This window comes from Carcharhinus amblyrhynchos, chromosome 1 (assembly GCF_965287045.1).
Source record: "Carcharhinus amblyrhynchos chromosome 1, sCarAmb.v2.hapA, whole genome shotgun sequence".
Classification (NCBI taxonomy): domain Eukaryota; kingdom Metazoa; phylum Chordata; class Chondrichthyes; order Carcharhiniformes; family Carcharhinidae; genus Carcharhinus; species Carcharhinus amblyrhynchos.
This window is the reverse complement of record NC_137324.1, coordinates 115,877,447-115,894,904: the sequence shown is the minus strand read 5'-3', so window position 1 is coordinate 115,894,904 and position 17,458 is coordinate 115,877,447. Positions and strand designations below refer to the sequence as shown.

General features: G+C 42.7%; 1 protein-coding gene across 2 annotated transcripts in view; it reads left to right on the top strand.

Annotated features, from left to right (window-relative positions):
- Positions 1–17,458, top strand: part of pde5ab (phosphodiesterase 5A, cGMP-specific, b) — a 108,019-nt gene that overhangs the window by 73,512 nt on the left and 17,049 nt on the right. The window contains exons 10-15 of one of the 2 annotated variants that reach the window (XM_080191359.1): positions 4,482–4,657; positions 6,937–6,987; positions 9,293–9,439; positions 10,054–10,179; positions 13,715–13,809; positions 16,105–16,192. In XM_080191359.1, the coding sequence (XP_080047485.1) occupies positions 4,482–4,657; positions 6,937–6,987; positions 9,293–9,439; positions 10,054–10,179; positions 13,715–13,809; positions 16,105–16,192 (683 nt within the window). Of the gene's footprint in view, positions 1–4,481; positions 4,658–6,936; positions 6,997–9,292; positions 9,440–10,053; positions 10,180–13,714; positions 13,810–16,104; positions 16,193–17,458 lie in introns of both variants that reach the window. The other variant, XM_080191350.1, reaches the window with a different exon arrangement.

Sequence of the window (17,458 nt, the reverse complement as noted above, 5' to 3'; positions counted from 1 at the left end):
ATTGGTCTCAGCCTTAGCCTCAAGAAGACTCAAATCCTTTACTGACCTGCCCCAAGGCAAGATCAATTCTCTTCTTCCATAAAAATCAACAGAGAAACCCTCCCAAATGAGGAACATTTCCCCTATTTGGGGAGACTCCTGTCATTGAAGGCTGACATTGATGTGGCGATCCAACATTGCATCTAATCCATGAGTGCTGTCTTCAGATGCCTAACGATGAAAATTTTAGATGATCATGACATCTGTGCTGATACTAAGCTCCTTGTGTACAAGGCGGTCGTCCTCCCAACTGTTCTATGTGGCTCAGAAACCTGGACTACGTACTGACGCCATCTCAAGGAGCTGGACAGGTACCATCAAAACTGTCTGAGATGGATTCTCTGCATCAGCTGTGAGGACAGGTGTATTAACATCAGCATCCTTGAAGGAGCCAAGAGCACCAGCATTAAGGTCATGGTCATCTGAAACCAACTCCGCTGGGCTGGCCACATGCTTATGATGCTAGAGTCTCGACTGCCAAACCAAATCTTTCTTCAGCTCAAGGAAGGCACTCGAGCAAGAAGAGGATGAAAGGAAACACTTCAAAGAGTCCCTGAAGGCTCACCTCAAGAAATGCAGCATAGATGTCAATGCCTGGGAGACCCTTGCTCAGTAGAAACCTACCCGGAAGCACCTCCTGATTGAAGGGACACAATCTTTCAAGAAGACCCGATAGCAAGAGCAGGCCTGGAAAAGGAACCTGAGAAAGGAATACCATTGATCTCGAGTCCACGGAAAAATCCCATCTTCCAGAAGCACCTGCCAGTTGTGCAGTCTGGGATCTAGGATCAGGATCATCAGCCACACAAGAACCCACAGAGCTCAGGACCAGCGACACGGAGTTTCCTGGGTGACAAACATTCTCAAATGATCGCTGAAAAGGAAGATTATTCTACTGCCCAAATCCTTTGCAACTAACAAACATGACAACTTCTGCCAAGGATATACTAATCACTAGTTGCTGTACCAAGATATACTAATCACTAGTTGCTGCACAATCATAACTATGTTATAGAGGGCTGAATTAAATGGGGCACCACAGTTCCTGCTCCCCTGTCGGAGGGAGCACTTCCAGTGAAAGAGCAGCTGCCCCACGGTCAATTGGCCGTTAATCGGTTGGAAATCGGATTTCCACTCCCCAAATCCCATCTCAGCGAGCTGTTGGTCAACCAGAAGCTGGCAGCTCACTACGTACTGGTAGCAGCACCAGGAGTGGTGGCCTTTGCCACACTGTCAAGGGGCACTGTCTCAGGAGACCAGGGAGCCTGTTATGGAGAGACATACCTCTTGCTTATCACCAGCTTGCCAAGGGAAACCTCCCAGTTCAGCCACTTTGCATCAGTTTCTCCTGCCTCATTAAATGCCCACTCAAAGGCCTCAATTGACCCGGTGACCACTGGTATAATTGTGGTCAGGGTAGGGGCAAGCAGCTATAGGCTGGATTTAACATGCTCCACACTCTCAAATCTGTCGATGGGAAACTTTAAATCCAGATCAGGAAGTCATTAAAATAGTGACCATGACTAAAAATATGTTGTGCTGAGATTTTAGGACAAAATGCTGTATGGGCCTGGACCAAAGTGAGGCTGAAATTTTACCAGAACACCTGCCCAAGCTCATGGGATCCCACCTGAGGCCAATGGAGAATGCCGTTCTGTGAACCTCGCGTGCTGGTAAAATTCCAGCCTTCATGTCAAATGGTTGCGTCTTCTGCAGTGTGATACCTGGGGAATTTAAACACCTGGGTTTCACCTGCATAGCCCCTGGTAACTGTTGGCCAATGCACAGGAGGAGATTGCTGCACAGCCAAAGGAGTGGTCTCCGATATTCAGTAAGTGTTTTAGGATGGAATATTTGAGAGGGCCTTGGTTGGAAATGGAGAAGGATCTTGCTCATTGTAACCCTCAAGAGAACTATAAGAAAAAAACTTTATTTTCTGGCCTTGGCTCTAGTTGCCAGCAGATTAGCAAGGCAGAAAAGCTGCAATATGCCTCTGCACATAACTCGGGTTAAAATTGCAATCTTCCCACCTGATTTGCATATATAAAGAAGAGCCCAATGGCTGGATTGTTAATAAAACTGAGTAACATTGCCACCTACAGGAAGACAGCAGATTTATCATAGAATAGAATCCCTACAGTGCAAAAGGAGACCATTCGACCCATCGAGTCAGCATCAACTAACCAACAGATAAACCCCATTTTCATAATCCCACCTATTTACCTTGTTAATCTCCCTAACCTACACATCTTTGGCACTAAGGGGCAATTTACCAAGGCCAATCTACTTAACCTGCACATCTTGGGAATGTGGGGAGGAATCCAGAGCACCTGAAGAAAACCCATGCAGACACGGGAGAACGTGCAAACTCTACACAGACAGTTGACCCGAGACCAGAATTGAACCCGGGTCCCTGGACCTGTGAGGCAGCTGTGCCATCATACTGCCCTTAATATTTGATATTTAGCGCACTTAAGTTGTACTAGACATTTTAAATATTTGTCCACTTGGGTTTCTATCAATCAGGCAGGGGTTAAATATCACATTTAAAAAATAAACTCACCACGTTATATCTTGGGAACATCAACACAAAATTGGAAGAGAATGAGTTTAGCTACATGCGATCTGTACTCAAGCTCATTGCACATGTACAAAGGATTCAGGATATTTTTGAATGAAATGTTAAATTGAGGCTCTGTGGACTCCTCAGGTGCAGAAGATCTCAGGACACCAACTTGAAGAGGAGCAGAGGGAGACATATTACATGTTATTTCATTCCTATTTGCGGGACTGTGTGAACAAAATTGGCTGTTGCATTTCCTATTGTACAGTAATAATTACACTTCAAAAGTACTCTATTGGCTGTAAAGTGCATTGAGATATCCTGAGGTCATGAACGATGTTATATAGATGCCAATTATTATTCTTCTAAAATCTTTGGAAATAATACAAATTTTGTTTTATCCAAATAATCCAAATTTCTTATTGTAATTGCACAAGAATTATAAATCAAGACAATGGAAATGGATTAGCAGAAGATGCCAAATTTATCAGACAGTTATGTTTTAAACTGTCTCCTTTAATTCAAGGTAAAATGGAGTAGTTTGAAGAGAAGGATGTGACCTTCTATGGCATCTGCTGGGGATACAAGTCCATGTGACTCTGGCCGGAATTTTACTGGCATGCCAGCCCTGATTCCAGGGGCGGGCTCAGCTCGGAGAACGGCATTCTCTGTTGGCTCGGGTGGAATTGTGTGAAACTAGCGCAGTTGTGCCGGTAAAATTCTGCCTTCTGTCTTATTATGGATACATCAACTCAAATTGACACTTATTCAAAGCCAGATTCAAGTTTTAACACTTGGACTCAAAGGAGGAAGTAACTGGCCTTACTTTTGTCCAGACTCAGAGACACTCAGGAGCAGCTAGAGAAAAAGAAAGAGTAGGTGCTGCTATTCCGTAGAATCATATAATAGAATCCCTACATGCAGAAGGAGGCCATTCGGCCCCTTACGCCTGCACCGATGACAATCCCACCCATATAATCCCACATATTTACCCTGCTAATGTCCCTGTCACTAAGAGGTAATTTATCATGTTCAATCAACCTAACCCACACATCTTTGGAGTGTGGAAGGAAACCAGAGTATCCAGAGGAAATCCATGCAGACACAGGGAGAATTTGCAAAATCTACACAGACATGAACTGAGGCCAAAATTGAGCCCGGGTCCCTGGCACTGGGAGGTGGCAGTGCTAATCACTATGCCATGCATTCCAGGCAGACGATGGCAGAACGTGGCCTTTATGTGCAGCGTTTACGTGCAGGCTGCACTTAAAGGTGCAAAGTCATTCCCAAACAGTAAGTAAAATCAGATGGGACACTAAATAGGCAGCCAATCCAATCCTACTGTTTCCCACCAGGCAAGATAGTGAGTGAATGATCTGCATAAATGTAATTGTTGTGACCTGCCAGGGTCACCAAAGGTGGTATCAGAATCTTAATAGAAGATTGAATCTAGTGGCAAATCAGTGCCCAGTGTGTCCACCACATTTTCCTTTGTTGACTGGTCACTTTTCTGTTGAGAAAAGGGAAATTGTTGAAAATTGGTCACCAGCATCATTGTAATTCAACTCACATCATTCGATGGTAAAATAGCACGTTGCTAAATGGAAAATGCTAAAAACAGAACTGCTGCCACATAAAGTATCTCTCACGCGGAACAACTCCATTTGAAGCATGTGTCCACTCACTGGCAGTAGTAACCATATTCATTGTTTTACAAACACTATTGATCACTCCATGTTACTTGTGTTACCCCAGATTATGTATTCTCTGATATACAGTATTTCATATGCTTGCATGATCTGAATTTACACTGAAACCATTTTAAAATCTACCATCGGGTTTTTTTTTTTGGTTACATTATGTAATTTGTGCATTGCAGGAGTCTGTCAGCTGATGAACAAAATGGGTGACGCTTCTGAAAGAATCAAGGCCTTCAATAAAAATGATGAGCAGTTTTTGGAAGCATTTGCCATTTTTTGTGGATTGGGAATACAGAACACTCAGATGTATGAAACTGTTGAAATGGCCATGGCAAAACAGATTGTGACACTAGAGGTAAGTGATAATTAAGGGTAGCTTTTAATTTTCACCACGAGTCATTATACTCAGCATTTGATATCAGCACACCATTTACACACCCCAGCCCGGCCCTCCTTCACCTGGGCCAGGATCCTCTCAAAAAAATTCAAAGGCCCCAATTCATGTGAAAACAGGAATAACTCCCACTGTGGGATTTTCAGAATGAATCTGCCCCACACTGAGCACTGCAGAGTGCCCTAGCAGGATTCCTTCTGAAAATCTGTGGGCCGGACATATTTCCACTGGAGAGGTTGGCAGCTTAGCTTTGAATGGGCCACTCTGCATGCATCGATCTGACAAGGCGGAGATCAACGCATGCGCAGTGGCCCCCACTGCTGGCCTCCCGATCGCTGGCCAGCCCTGCAATCATCCCCATTACTGGCCCTCTGACCTACCAACCCCCATTTAATGGTCTCTTGGATGTCTCCAGAGCCAGCTCTGAAGTCTTCCCCCAGGCGAGCACCAATCCCCCACCCAGCAGTTTCAACACCCCCACCTCACCTGGCAGCCCTGACCAACCCCCACACCACCCCCCCCACCGGCATCCCCAACCTCCTAGGCAGTCCCGTTCCTTCCTCAGTTCCTTCCTCAGCCCAAGATCCACGTGCAGAGTGACAGTGGGACCACCTACCCTTACTGATTGGTCTCCCTCTGGCCCCACCCTCTTGGCACTGCCCACCAGGGACAAATCTTAGCTGTGGAAATGTGCAGAGGCCGTGGCGCCCAGCAGGAAGCCCGCGAAACAGCCTCCGCTGACGTCTCCCAGCCCATTGCACTGCTAGAACAGGCAGCAGGCTGGGAGAATTGCCATACTGGTCTTTTATATTTGAGTACACTGCTCATGTAGGGCTAGCAATGTTGCTGAAAGTGCACCATTAACAATTATCAACCAGTTGCTGCATGTGGTTCATAGAAGACTCAAAGAATGTGATCAAGCTCGGTTACAGCTCCCCTGTCTCCTGTCTCAAGGTAAACTGTTGCTTAGATAATCCCCAAGGCTCTAGCCTGTCTTGCCCTCTCCTACCCCACCCACCCCAAACAAATTTATCAGTGCTGGCTGGGAGGGAGGGGTGTGACTGAGAATGAGGACTTCCAGTCTGGGAATTTCTTCACCCTCTCCTGAGAAAGTGTGAAGTGTTAAATGAAAGAGCGACACTGGTTACTGGCTGGCAGCAATGGAAACCAGCACATGATTATGTTACTGGTTTTCTTCATGAGAGATGGTTCATCCGAGCCTAAAACCTGCTGAGCTTGGGGATTCGTGGATCCTTCCTGGAGGAGCAAAGGAAATTAAGGGGAGATTTGATAGAATCATAGAATGCCTATAGTGCAGAAGGAGGCTATTCGGCCCATCAAGCCTGCACTGACAACAATCCCACCCATTTCCTACATATCCACATAACCCCACATATTTAGCCTACTAATCTCCCTGGCACTAAGGGACAATTTAGTTGGGCCAACGCACCTAACCTGCATACCTTTGGACTGTGGGAGGAACCCAGAGGAAACCCACATGGACGCAGGAAGAAAGTGTAAATTCCACACAGCCAGTCACCCAAAGCCAGAATTGAACCCAGGTCCCTGGCGCTGTGAGGCAGCAGTGTTAACCACTCTGCCACCATGCCACCCATAGACCAAAGGATATGTTGATAAGGATGGACAAAGGAAGGTAGGAAGAATATTGGGTTGACCATAAATGTTGATCAATTGGACTTAATGACCAATTTATGTGCACCATAAATTCTATGGAAGTTGATGTAGAACTCAAATCCATCCTCTCGTGCTATGTTCTTCTTTCTCTATCTTGGCAGCCACCTTTAACAATAAGCAGAGGATGTTCCCAGCCCAGCACAGTCAGGATACGGCGCTCACAGGATTTTTGGCGTTTTAAGTTTACTTCGGCACTATCGACCTCACTGAAACATATCAGTTAAACTTTAAACTTTTCAAACATATTGTGATGGATATTTAAAATTAATCAATAACTAAACAGATGGATTCCACCTGGAGTTTCATCTTTCAATTTTCTATCCGAGGAAAATATTTCCAAGTTATCCATTGTTACTTCATTGAATGTGAAAATGTTGGTGATGGCGCAGCTATCGTTTGCAGCCACTGATATTTGTCTTTTAATAACATGTAGGAAAAGCTGAGATTAGCTCAATTTTCTTATGCTGTACTCTTGGTAGAAAAATGCTGTAACTAACTGCTGTATCTAGGGAACTTGTTGAGAATGGGTTTTGATGTTGTTTCAGGTCCTTTCATATCATGCCTCTGCCACTGAAAATGAAACTGAGGAGCTCCAGGTAACAGCGGTAAAAACACTTTTCATTTTCCATTTGATTCACAGTTTATGTTGTTCAGCATCTAATCTTCATTACATATCATCTGTGCCCATGCAACTGGTAACTTCCAACAAAGACAGAAAACATGTGTGGAGAGAGGACAGAGCTAATGTTTCGAGTCTGGATGACTCTTCATAAGAGATGGTAACTCCAACACCTGAGCAAGGCGATGGAACCATGGCAATGTTACAAAACTTACCAGTGACAATAGCTTTGTTCCATCCAATTTTTAGCTGGAGGAAATGTACCTCATCCAGGATTTCTTAGTAGCAGTCTTTCATGCAGAGGCAGCAGGAGAGTTAAAAGAGGAGTTGGCAAGATGGATCTGGTGCCATTGGTCATTGTGTAGAAGCTGACTCCATAGAGTGAAAATCCCCCTCTGTAAAACATGTGGACAGCACGGTGACACAGTGGTTAGCATTGCTGCTTCACAGCACCAAGGATCCAGGTTTGATTCTCAGCTTGGTTCACTCTCTGTATAGAGTGTGCACATTCTCCTGTATCTAGATGGGTTTCCTCCGGGTGTTCTGGTTTCTCCGCACAGTCTGAAAGATGTTCTGGTTAAGTGCATTGGCCATGCTAAGTTCTCCCTCAATGTACCTAAGCAGGCACTGGAGTGTGGCGACTAGGGGATTTTCACACTAACTTCATTGCAGTGTTAATGTAAGCCCACTAATGACTAATAAATAAACTTTAAAACTTGGATCATTGAATCACTACTGTGCAGAAGAAAGCCATTTGACCCATCGAGTCTGCACCGACCTCAATCCCGTCCAGGCCCTATTCCTGTAGCTCCACATATTTACCCTGCTAATCCCTTGACAGTAGGGTCAACCTAACCCTCATATCTTTGGACTGTGGGAGGAAGCTAGAGCACCCAGAGAAAACCCATGCAGACATGGGGAGAACGTGCAATTTCCACACAGATTGTGGCCCGAGGCTGGAATTGAATCCAGCTGTCTAGCGCTATGATGCAGCAGTGCTAACCACTGTGTCACCATGCCGATCAGGGTGTATTTCAGAGGTAATAACTGGGAAGATTTATAGCACATCGATAACCCCACCCTTGACTTCTGAGTTTTATTCCAGTGTATTATGAACTATGTGTGACCCCCTTGGAAGATGAGGGTTACAATTAACATATGGTAATTTTTAACACACTTCTGAATGTGCCAGGTCAATGGATTTCTTACGTTTCTTGAAACTTGCCAGTGAAGGCATGCTAAGTACAGAGTGCAGTTGAGTAGGCTGAATTAACCTGAAAGAATGTATGACAATAAGTAGCAATAAAGTCCTGGAAATCCTCAGCAGATCAGGCAACATCTGTGTGGAGAGAAACAGAGTTAATGGACTTTTGGATTTAATGGGATTTTGGAGTTAATGGGATTTTCTGGCCACACACACCCCAAGACCAGAAATTCCCACTCAACATCAATAGACTGTTAAATGGTCTGCCTCATTTTCAGTCCCACTGGCTACAATTCCCACAGCGGGTGTGATGGGTAAGTTCCACACAATGGCCCCGGCTTTACCGGCACGGCCACCTGAGGCTCTTAGGATTGCACCGGAGGCCAATGGGGAATGCCGTTCTGCGAGCCTCGTCCGCCCTGATTTCAGGACAGTCATGCCAGTGAAATCAGGGCCAATGTTTCAGGTCAAGGCAACCTTTCATCAGAACAGAAGGAAGATAGAAATGTAAGAGATTTCAAGTGACGGAAGGAGGGGCAGGAAAAGGAGAGGGCAGGAAGACCAAATATGGAGTTTGCACGTTCTCCCCATGTCTACATGGGTTTCCTCCAGGTGCTCCGGTTTCCTCCTGCAGTTCAAAGATGTATCAGTTAGGTGGATTGGTTGTGCTAAATTGTCCCTTAGTGTCCAAAGGTGTGTAGGTGAGGTGGATTAGTGTCCAAAGATATGTAGGTTAGGAAAATTGGTTAATATATGGGGTTACAGGGATAAGGCCTGGATAAGATGTTCTGTTGGAGAGTTGGGGCAGACTCGATGGGCCAAATGGCCCCTTCTGCACTGTATGGGTCACTTGTGCATATCCAAACTCATCACCATTAAAACCAGAGTGGGCATGTTGGAGACAGATTGAGTTAGGCTTTCCAATTCCTGCCATTTTGATCTACACACCCAACCAATAAAATTTCCCTGCCTTCATCCTAAGATGTCTCTTTTGTGTCAAGGGTCCAGTAAATGTATAACCATTCATCGTTAGCATTTTTGTCATGTTTGCTCTTATAAATGTTGTTTTCTTTTTCAGGCCATGACAATCCCGTCTGCTCATTCACTTAAACTGCTGGATTTTAGCTTCAGTGATTTTGAATTGTCTGAAATGGAAACGACGCTGGCTGCAATCCGAATGTTCATTGATCTGAATTTTCTACAGAATTTCCAGATGAAATATGAGGTATAGCATAGTTTGTGGCAGCCGCAACTAAAGCAAATGATCAATTCTATAAACTTAAGCTACATCGGTGTAACCTTTATTACTACAAATATATGTGCCTTACTAACTATGTGTTAAGATGGGGAAACATGCAAACTATTACTACCTTCTTATTTGAATTTAGTCATAGAATCCATACAGTACAGAAGGAGGCCATTTGGCCCATCAAGTCGGTACTGGCCACAATCCCACCCAGGCCCTATTCCCATAACCCCATGTATTTACCCTGCTAATTCCCTGACACTAGGGTCAATTAGCATGGCCAGTCAACCTAACCTGCACATCTTTGGACTGTGGGAGGAAACTGGAGCACCAGGAGAAAGCCTGGTGCTGTGGGAGGAAACCAGAACACCCAGGGGAAACCCACACGGACATGGGGGAATGTGCAAACTCCGCACAGACAGTGACTGGAGGCTGGAATTGAACCTGGGACCCTGACACTGTGTGACAGCAATACAAACCACTGAGCCACCGTGTCACCTGGTCCATTCTGAACATTGGCTTTGTAACTTTAAAAAAGGAGTTAAAAAATGGTTTTAAATTTGCATAAATGATTGTTTTTTTTACCCTCATAGGTCCTTTGCCATTGGATTTTAAGTGTTAAAAAAAATTATCGAAGACATGTAGCATATCACAATTGGAGGCATGCATTCAATACAGCTCAATGCATGTTTGCTGTGCTGAAATCTGGCAGGATTCAGGTTTGTCGCTTCTCATTTTACTTTTAAATATTCTTTATTTGTCACCAATTATTAATTAAATACCCCACTCTTTGTAATGCATTAACCACGATTCTGTAACTGCCATCAGTTGCACAATTGAATATCTGCAGTCCTACCTCATATTAAGTTGATCCTTCTCCACACCCTAGCTATGACTGTAACACTACATTCTGCACTCTCCTTCCGTATGTGCTCTATGAACAATATGCTTTGTCTGTGTAATGACTACACACTAATACTTGTGACTATAATAAATGAAATCAATATTTCTGATAGAACCACCAGAAATGGATAATTAATGCTAGAATTTTCTAAATTCGGACAATGAACATGAATTTGAATCCCATACTTGAAACACTTTGTTATTTGCGTCCACAATTTAGATACATGAATTGCTTTGTTCATTTTAGTTTTTTTTTAAATTGTATGAAAGTAAGTTTTTAAGGGGGAAATGTCCAGTGCTAGGAATTGAATGAGATGAAAAATGAATTGGTTTAATTTTCTCAGAGCAGTGATGACAGTGTTTGAAGCTATGCTTTGAGTATGTTAATTTGTAAACTTTGACCACCATCAGAATTCTCATGTCAGGCACATTACGAAGAGGATTTTCCCTCTATAGAGCCAACCATTTTTGCTAGGCACAGAAATTCACCTTCTGTTGTGCCAGTGTAACATTCCCTTTCTCACACCTGGCATGTTGTTCATTACTGACAATAGGGCAGTTTAGTGACAAATTATAAAGAATGCTGACAAGTGGGTTTACAATCATTACTAACTTGAAACTTTCCAAATGTGTTTTATTAAGGAAAGGAAGCGTTCATCCCGTCATGTTAGTTTCAAATTCTGACCCTGGAGTTGAATGGACAGGTTGTTAACCCATCGCATGAACCAGTCAACCCACCTCTAAAGCTTATTCAGAGTGAAACTCTCAGGGCCTCGCTCATGAGCTGGGGGAAATATGGATGGATTTTCAACTTTGGAGATAAGACCTACTGGGCAGGATTTTCTGACCCCACTCACCCCGAAACTGGGAAATCCTGCTGGAGATCAACAGATCTTTCCATGATCCACCCCTTGCCCATTATGGTTCCCGTGGTGGGCAGAACTGGAGAATTCATCCCACCCTGTAGGGCACCTTCCTGATTTTCAATCTAGAATTAAAGAGTAGGATTTTCCAGTCCCGACTGTCACCAGGATTGTCCAGTCCCACCAAATCTACCATGGTGAGGCCCACCACAATTGGGGCCGGAAAATCCCAGCCAAAGAATCGAACCATAGAATGGCTACAGCATCAAATGAAGCATTCAAACCATCAGGGTCACATGGGCTCTACAGAACAGCAATTTTGGTCTCACTTTCCTCCCCTTTTCCCTTAATCCTGCATTTATTTTTCTGTTCAGGAGCTTATCTAATTCCATTTTGAAAGCCACGATTGAATCTGTCTTCACCACACTCCCAGGCAGTGCATTCCAGATCCCAGTCTCTGGCTCAGAGAAAGGTTTTTGACTTGTTTTCACATCATGATTTGTTGTGCGGTGATGCTTTTTCCAGTCACTTGAGACTTCTGACCCTCCCAAAAATGAGAACAATTTCGTTCTGTTGAAATTTAATACAATTGAAATAAAGAATCGGACAAGTAAGGATACTGAGAATTATCTGTATTTCCCATTGATGGAAATCTACAAGCTATTACTGCATTACAGACAGCAGGATTTTTATATATTACTAGTTGATCACCCATGGAGTTCCACACAGGAAGGCAAGGCTGATTGTAGATCAGTGTTTGAGAATAAGGTTATATTGATGAGAGGTTGCAAACATAGTCCTATCCCCAATTAAATTTCAGATTTTGTTTCTTGACTTATATAGTTATAATTACAGTATCTGCATTTATCCTGGTGGATGGGATTCCAAGAAGCAACCATTGAAGGACAGAATGTGGAGTCAAGTTATTGATAAAAGGTTGTATTTAATTGGTTTATGCCATGCCTCCTACCCTGCTAATCAGTACCTTCTGGCTTCTGTAAGAGGAATTTTCCAAGATGTTCCCACTGGGGGACCCTGTATTTGTTGACCTCGCTTACCCAATACATAGACTGCGAAAGACTGTACACAGTTAAAGAATGAAAAAAAAATTTGTTCATGCATGCATCAAGAGAAAGACACAGTCAGTGAGAATTAACTTTCCTGTCTGAGCAAATATTGCAAGGTAAAACTATTATATTATTCTGAACATTTCACTATCCCACCCAGTCTTGTCAATCAGACTGGAAGGCCCAATTACAATATTACATTTTATTACCTTAGCCAATAACATTCCACTTGTCAACAGAAATAGGAAATAATTAGCTTTTTGCTCATGTAGGTTCCTTCCCCTGTACCTAGGAAACCTAACCCACATCATTACCACTGTCTAAGCTATAGTTAACATCTGTGATTTTTAACTGGTGAAAGGAGTCACTCTTTTGTTAGAACTGGGCCTCATTTATCTGTTTGAGAGACTATTCCAGCCTCGCTACCCGTGAATGAATTTACTCCCTTAAATAGCAGGCCTATGATTAGACATGTTTTTGTGTACCCAAAAACAGATAGCAGAAGCTGCCTTTCTGTGTTCCACTGTATTAAAAGAATTCGGCCTGTCTACCATTGTTTCCTATCATGCTGCATTCAGAACGAAGTTGGCCAAGGCGCCCAATACATATATATAGAAAATACAGTTTAAGTTTATAATACTTGTTTAATTTGTGGTTATACAGTTTATACCATCACATATTTTGTTCCAGGCACATTGTGAATTTTCACTATATATGAGGCACTTTATAATTACCTTAACTTAGTTTACTTATTATATGAAGGGCCTCATACTAAGGGTTGTATAATACTCCTCTCCATCAACCTCCATTCCATTGTCCTCCTGCAAGTCAGGAGAAAGTGTCAGTTACTGTGGTGCAGTTGATTTGGACAGTGTGGCTGTCATGGTTGAATAACTAGAAAAGCCCATGAGATATGGGTGTGATGCTTGCAGGAATGTTAAAAATGTGAGGTTGAGGTGAAGCTATGAATGTGAGATATGAGTCATGATTGATGGAGATTATTTGAGGGGCTGGGAGTGGTGTATTGAGCATTGTGTGGGGCTGGTTGTGAAGTGATAGTCAAAGATACTTGGGTGAGGTCATCGAACTTTCCTGGCACTAAATCCAGGTTCAAGGGTTTTGATATGTTGTATTGACCATCAAAACCATATGCTTCCACTGCTTCTTAGTCTGCAGGGCCTTCTGCCCCCTATGGATGGAGCATATCTCTCCTCCTTTGCACCTTCTCCACCAAGGCTTCTAGCACAATGTTGGAAAATCTCAGAGCTCATTCTGTCCCATGTTGTGCCATTCTTCACTCTTTCCCAGGTCAGGGTCAGCTGTAGAATGACTTCCAGCATCTGCTTCTTAATGCATCTTCCTGTTAAATAACTTGAATGCTGAGAATTTAAAAGTTCCCTTGTTTTCTTCTGTTGTTACAGAGCAAGTTAACTGACCTGGAGACTTTAGCTCTTATAATAGCAACCCTGAGCCACGATCTGGACCACAGGGGTGTGAACAATGCTTTCATAAAGAGGTATGGGCCTTTTCAAAGTTGTGAATATAATATATTACAGGTGGTGAATATAATTTCTTACAGGTATTGTACTGTGGTGGGTTGGTGCTCCAATCTACTTTCCCTCAGATAGGTTTTCAAATAGCTCTGTGGCCTCGCTACTGCCTATCTCTTTGACTTCCTCCAAGATCTCTGCACTTCTCCATGTTTGGTCTTTTGAGCATCCTCAATTTTCATTGTCTGACCAATGGCAGTCACTTTCAGCTGTCTAGCCTGAAGCTCTGGAATTCCTTACTTGACTCTCCCCATCCCTTTATCTCTCTCACTCTTCTTTTAAGATATTCTTACCTCTTTTGATCAAGCATTTGGCTGTCTATCCTACTTTGTTTCTTTGTGTTTAATAAGTTCTAGTGAAGCATCTTGAATGTCTTGCTATATTAAAGATCTTTTATACAAACAAGTCATTGTTCTTGTTGCTGTATGCAGTATAGCTTCATTGGTGTTTTGTTTTGGATTTATTTGTTTCCTCCAGGTAAATATTATGAACTTTAATGGTTGATGTATTCCATCCAACCTGCCACGCATGACCTCCGCATGAAAGGATAAATTGTTGTGCAGTTTACAAGTGAAAATGTCAAATGATTACAGGAAAAATAAAGTGTGATTGTATATTGATCAATATAATGAGCCTTTCAAGTATTGTGTACACTTTCTGCACCCACTGAAAAGGTCACTTTTCCTTTCACACCTGCTTGCAAATCCTGTATATTGTACCCAGGAGTTTGTTTTAGAAAGAAAAGAAAAATGTTTTAGCATCACACCTTTCATGATCTCAGTCCCAAAGTGTTTTACAGCCACAGATGTTCTTTTGAAGTGCATTCACCAACATAACTTGCAAAACACAGCAACTAATTTACACATGAACGGCAAGATCCCAAAAAAGTAATGCAGTAAATGAACAAATAATCTGTATTAGCTGTTAACAGAGGGATATATATTGTCAGGATGCCTGGAGAATGCCCTTGTATTTTTCTGGATAGTGCCAAACATGTTCATGTCCACCTGAGAGGGTAGCATCTTATCAGTACAGTGGCATCTTTGACTGTGCAGCACTCCCTCTTGGACTGGAGAGTCAGCTTAGCTTAGCTGCTTAAATCTTTGGAGTGGGATTTGAACCCAAAACTTTGAGGTATGAGTGCTACCACTGAGCTGTAGGGTGTGTAAAGCTCATGTGTAATTATATATGCGAACTATATATAACAATATTTAACTCAAAATCCCCCAGCTGTTAGTTGGTGCCTTTGCTTCTCAATCTTCCAGTTCCAATATTCAATCTGCAGTTTTGTTTTTTTACCTTCCCCAGCACACCGTTGCTATTGGTGATGGCTAGTGTCCGGTTCACCAGGCCTGCTTCAACTCTGAAACACGACTACAGAATTTCCTGACTTTTAAGTGTCAGCTCTGACGGGAAAAGCAGGGTGTAGCCCCTTGGCTGCACTGTCAGCTTTATCTGCCATATTCTTGGACATAAAAGCCAGGAGGCAGGCGGATCCCATGGCATCACACTGGTGGGGTGGGCTCTGAATGAGCCTTCCCCATCAGAAACATTGGCTCTCAAAATGATCTCAAAAGATCATTTTAAAAGGCAACCCAAATGGGAAGGGGGGTAAAAAAAAGGACCCCCTGGAAACGGAAGTCTCGCCAGGGGCAGTGTCAAGGCAGTGCCAGTGTACATCTGTGTATTCATCTGTGTGCCTCTGGTAGGTTCTGTCCACCAGATGCACATTGTGGGGCCTATTGTGATTTGTGCCAGGCTGTTCCTCGTACTGATATGAATGGAGAGTACAACATGGGGAGACAGTCGAAGGTAAATGCCTGATCTGCACTGGGAATCAGATGTAAATGATAAGGGCTGAATCTTCTAGCCCTTCATGCCAGCAGGATTTTTTGGTCCTTGCTGCAGGGATCAGAGATTTGGCTGAACGCCAAATTCTCCGTCTTTGCTTATAGTGGGGTGTGAATGGCCTGTAAGGTTGCACCCTAAGTCTCTGGTGGAGATGGGGATGGGGAGGAAGGGAAAAATTAAATAGGGAAATCCTGCCGGCATAAAAGCCGCTTTGAATCTCCTGCTCCATTCTTTGCCTACTCTGCCGTTCCCACCACTACCCCCCTCGAAAATGGAGGAGGCAAAATCCTCCCTCGTGAGTATGGAAAGAGGCAATTTAGTATATTACAGTTTGTAGTGATCTAACTTTGTGTTTTTAAAAGTTTAGTAAGACTATTAATCTGATCTTCTGTTTGATTGATGTTGTACAGGAGTGAGCATCCCCTTGCTCAGCTGTACTGCCACTCCATGATGGAACACCATCATTTTGATCAGTGTGTCATGATCCTCAACACCCCTGTAAGTGATTAACTGCTTTGGCATTTCATGCAGATTAATAATGTTATTACTCAAATGGTTCAATAGGGTCAGTGCTTTATTTTCAGAATTTGTCTACATTCTGTAGCTATTGCTTTGTTTTTTGAGTTTCTGAAAATCCTCAATTTTTCATAGAATCCCTACATGCAGAAGGAGGCTATTTGGCCCATCGAGTCTGCACCGACCACAATCTCATCCAGACCCTATTCCCATAACACTTCATATTTACCCTGCTAATCCCCCTGACACTAAGGGACAATTTAACATGGCCAGTCCACCTAACCTGCATTTCATTGGACTGTGGGAGGAAACTGGAGCACCAGGAGGAAACCCGCACAGACACGAAGAGAATATGTAGTCTCTGCGCAGACAGTCACTTGAGGCCGGAATTGAATCCGGGCTCCTGGTGCTGTGAGGCAGCAGTGCTAACCACTGTGCTATCATGCTGCCCCAAGCCAGAAGAATATTTTGCTTTCTAAGTGAATTGCCATATTTGGAGGCCTTGTACATTATAAAATTGGTTAAAACATGTTTATACAAAGTTACCTGGATAAAAATTCACATTATAAAATGATTTCATTCCCTACAATGAATAAAGCTTTGAATATTAAGAGAATGTATAGATATTGTTTTAGAATGTATGTCTAAATTGGGAAGTGCAACTTTTCCAAATAATGTTTGCACAATTACAAGATCCCTTCCGGGTCAGGGTGTTAAAAAGATATTGTGCAGAGGAAATAAAAAGTGAATACAACTTGTACTCACAATTGACAGAAATCATTGTCAATTGATGTAATAATTTTGAATACAGGTCCTAAATACTTTTTAAGTGATGCTGACATCGTGAGCCTTACTGAATCTATGAGAAAAATAGTGAAAGAACAACATAATTTTTAATTTGAATCTTAAATCCTACACTTGTCCCCATTTGTTTTGTTCCTATGTACTTATCAATACTTGACAGTCACCTCAATTTTGTGTGAAGTTGACTTGGAAATGTACTTATGAGATCTTGGTGAATCTGACAATTTAGCATTGTCGATCAGCACAGTATGAATTTTCAGCATCTTCCAAAATGCTTCCATCTGGTTGTAGTTCAAGAAAAATATTTGGTTAACTAGAATTTGTTAAACTTGGCCAATGCAGCAACATAGTTGCTTATCCAGAATAACAAATTGTAGGTTTGAATTAGTTTTTTTTCAGTTTATTTATTAGTCACAAGTAGGCTTACATTAACACTGCAATGAA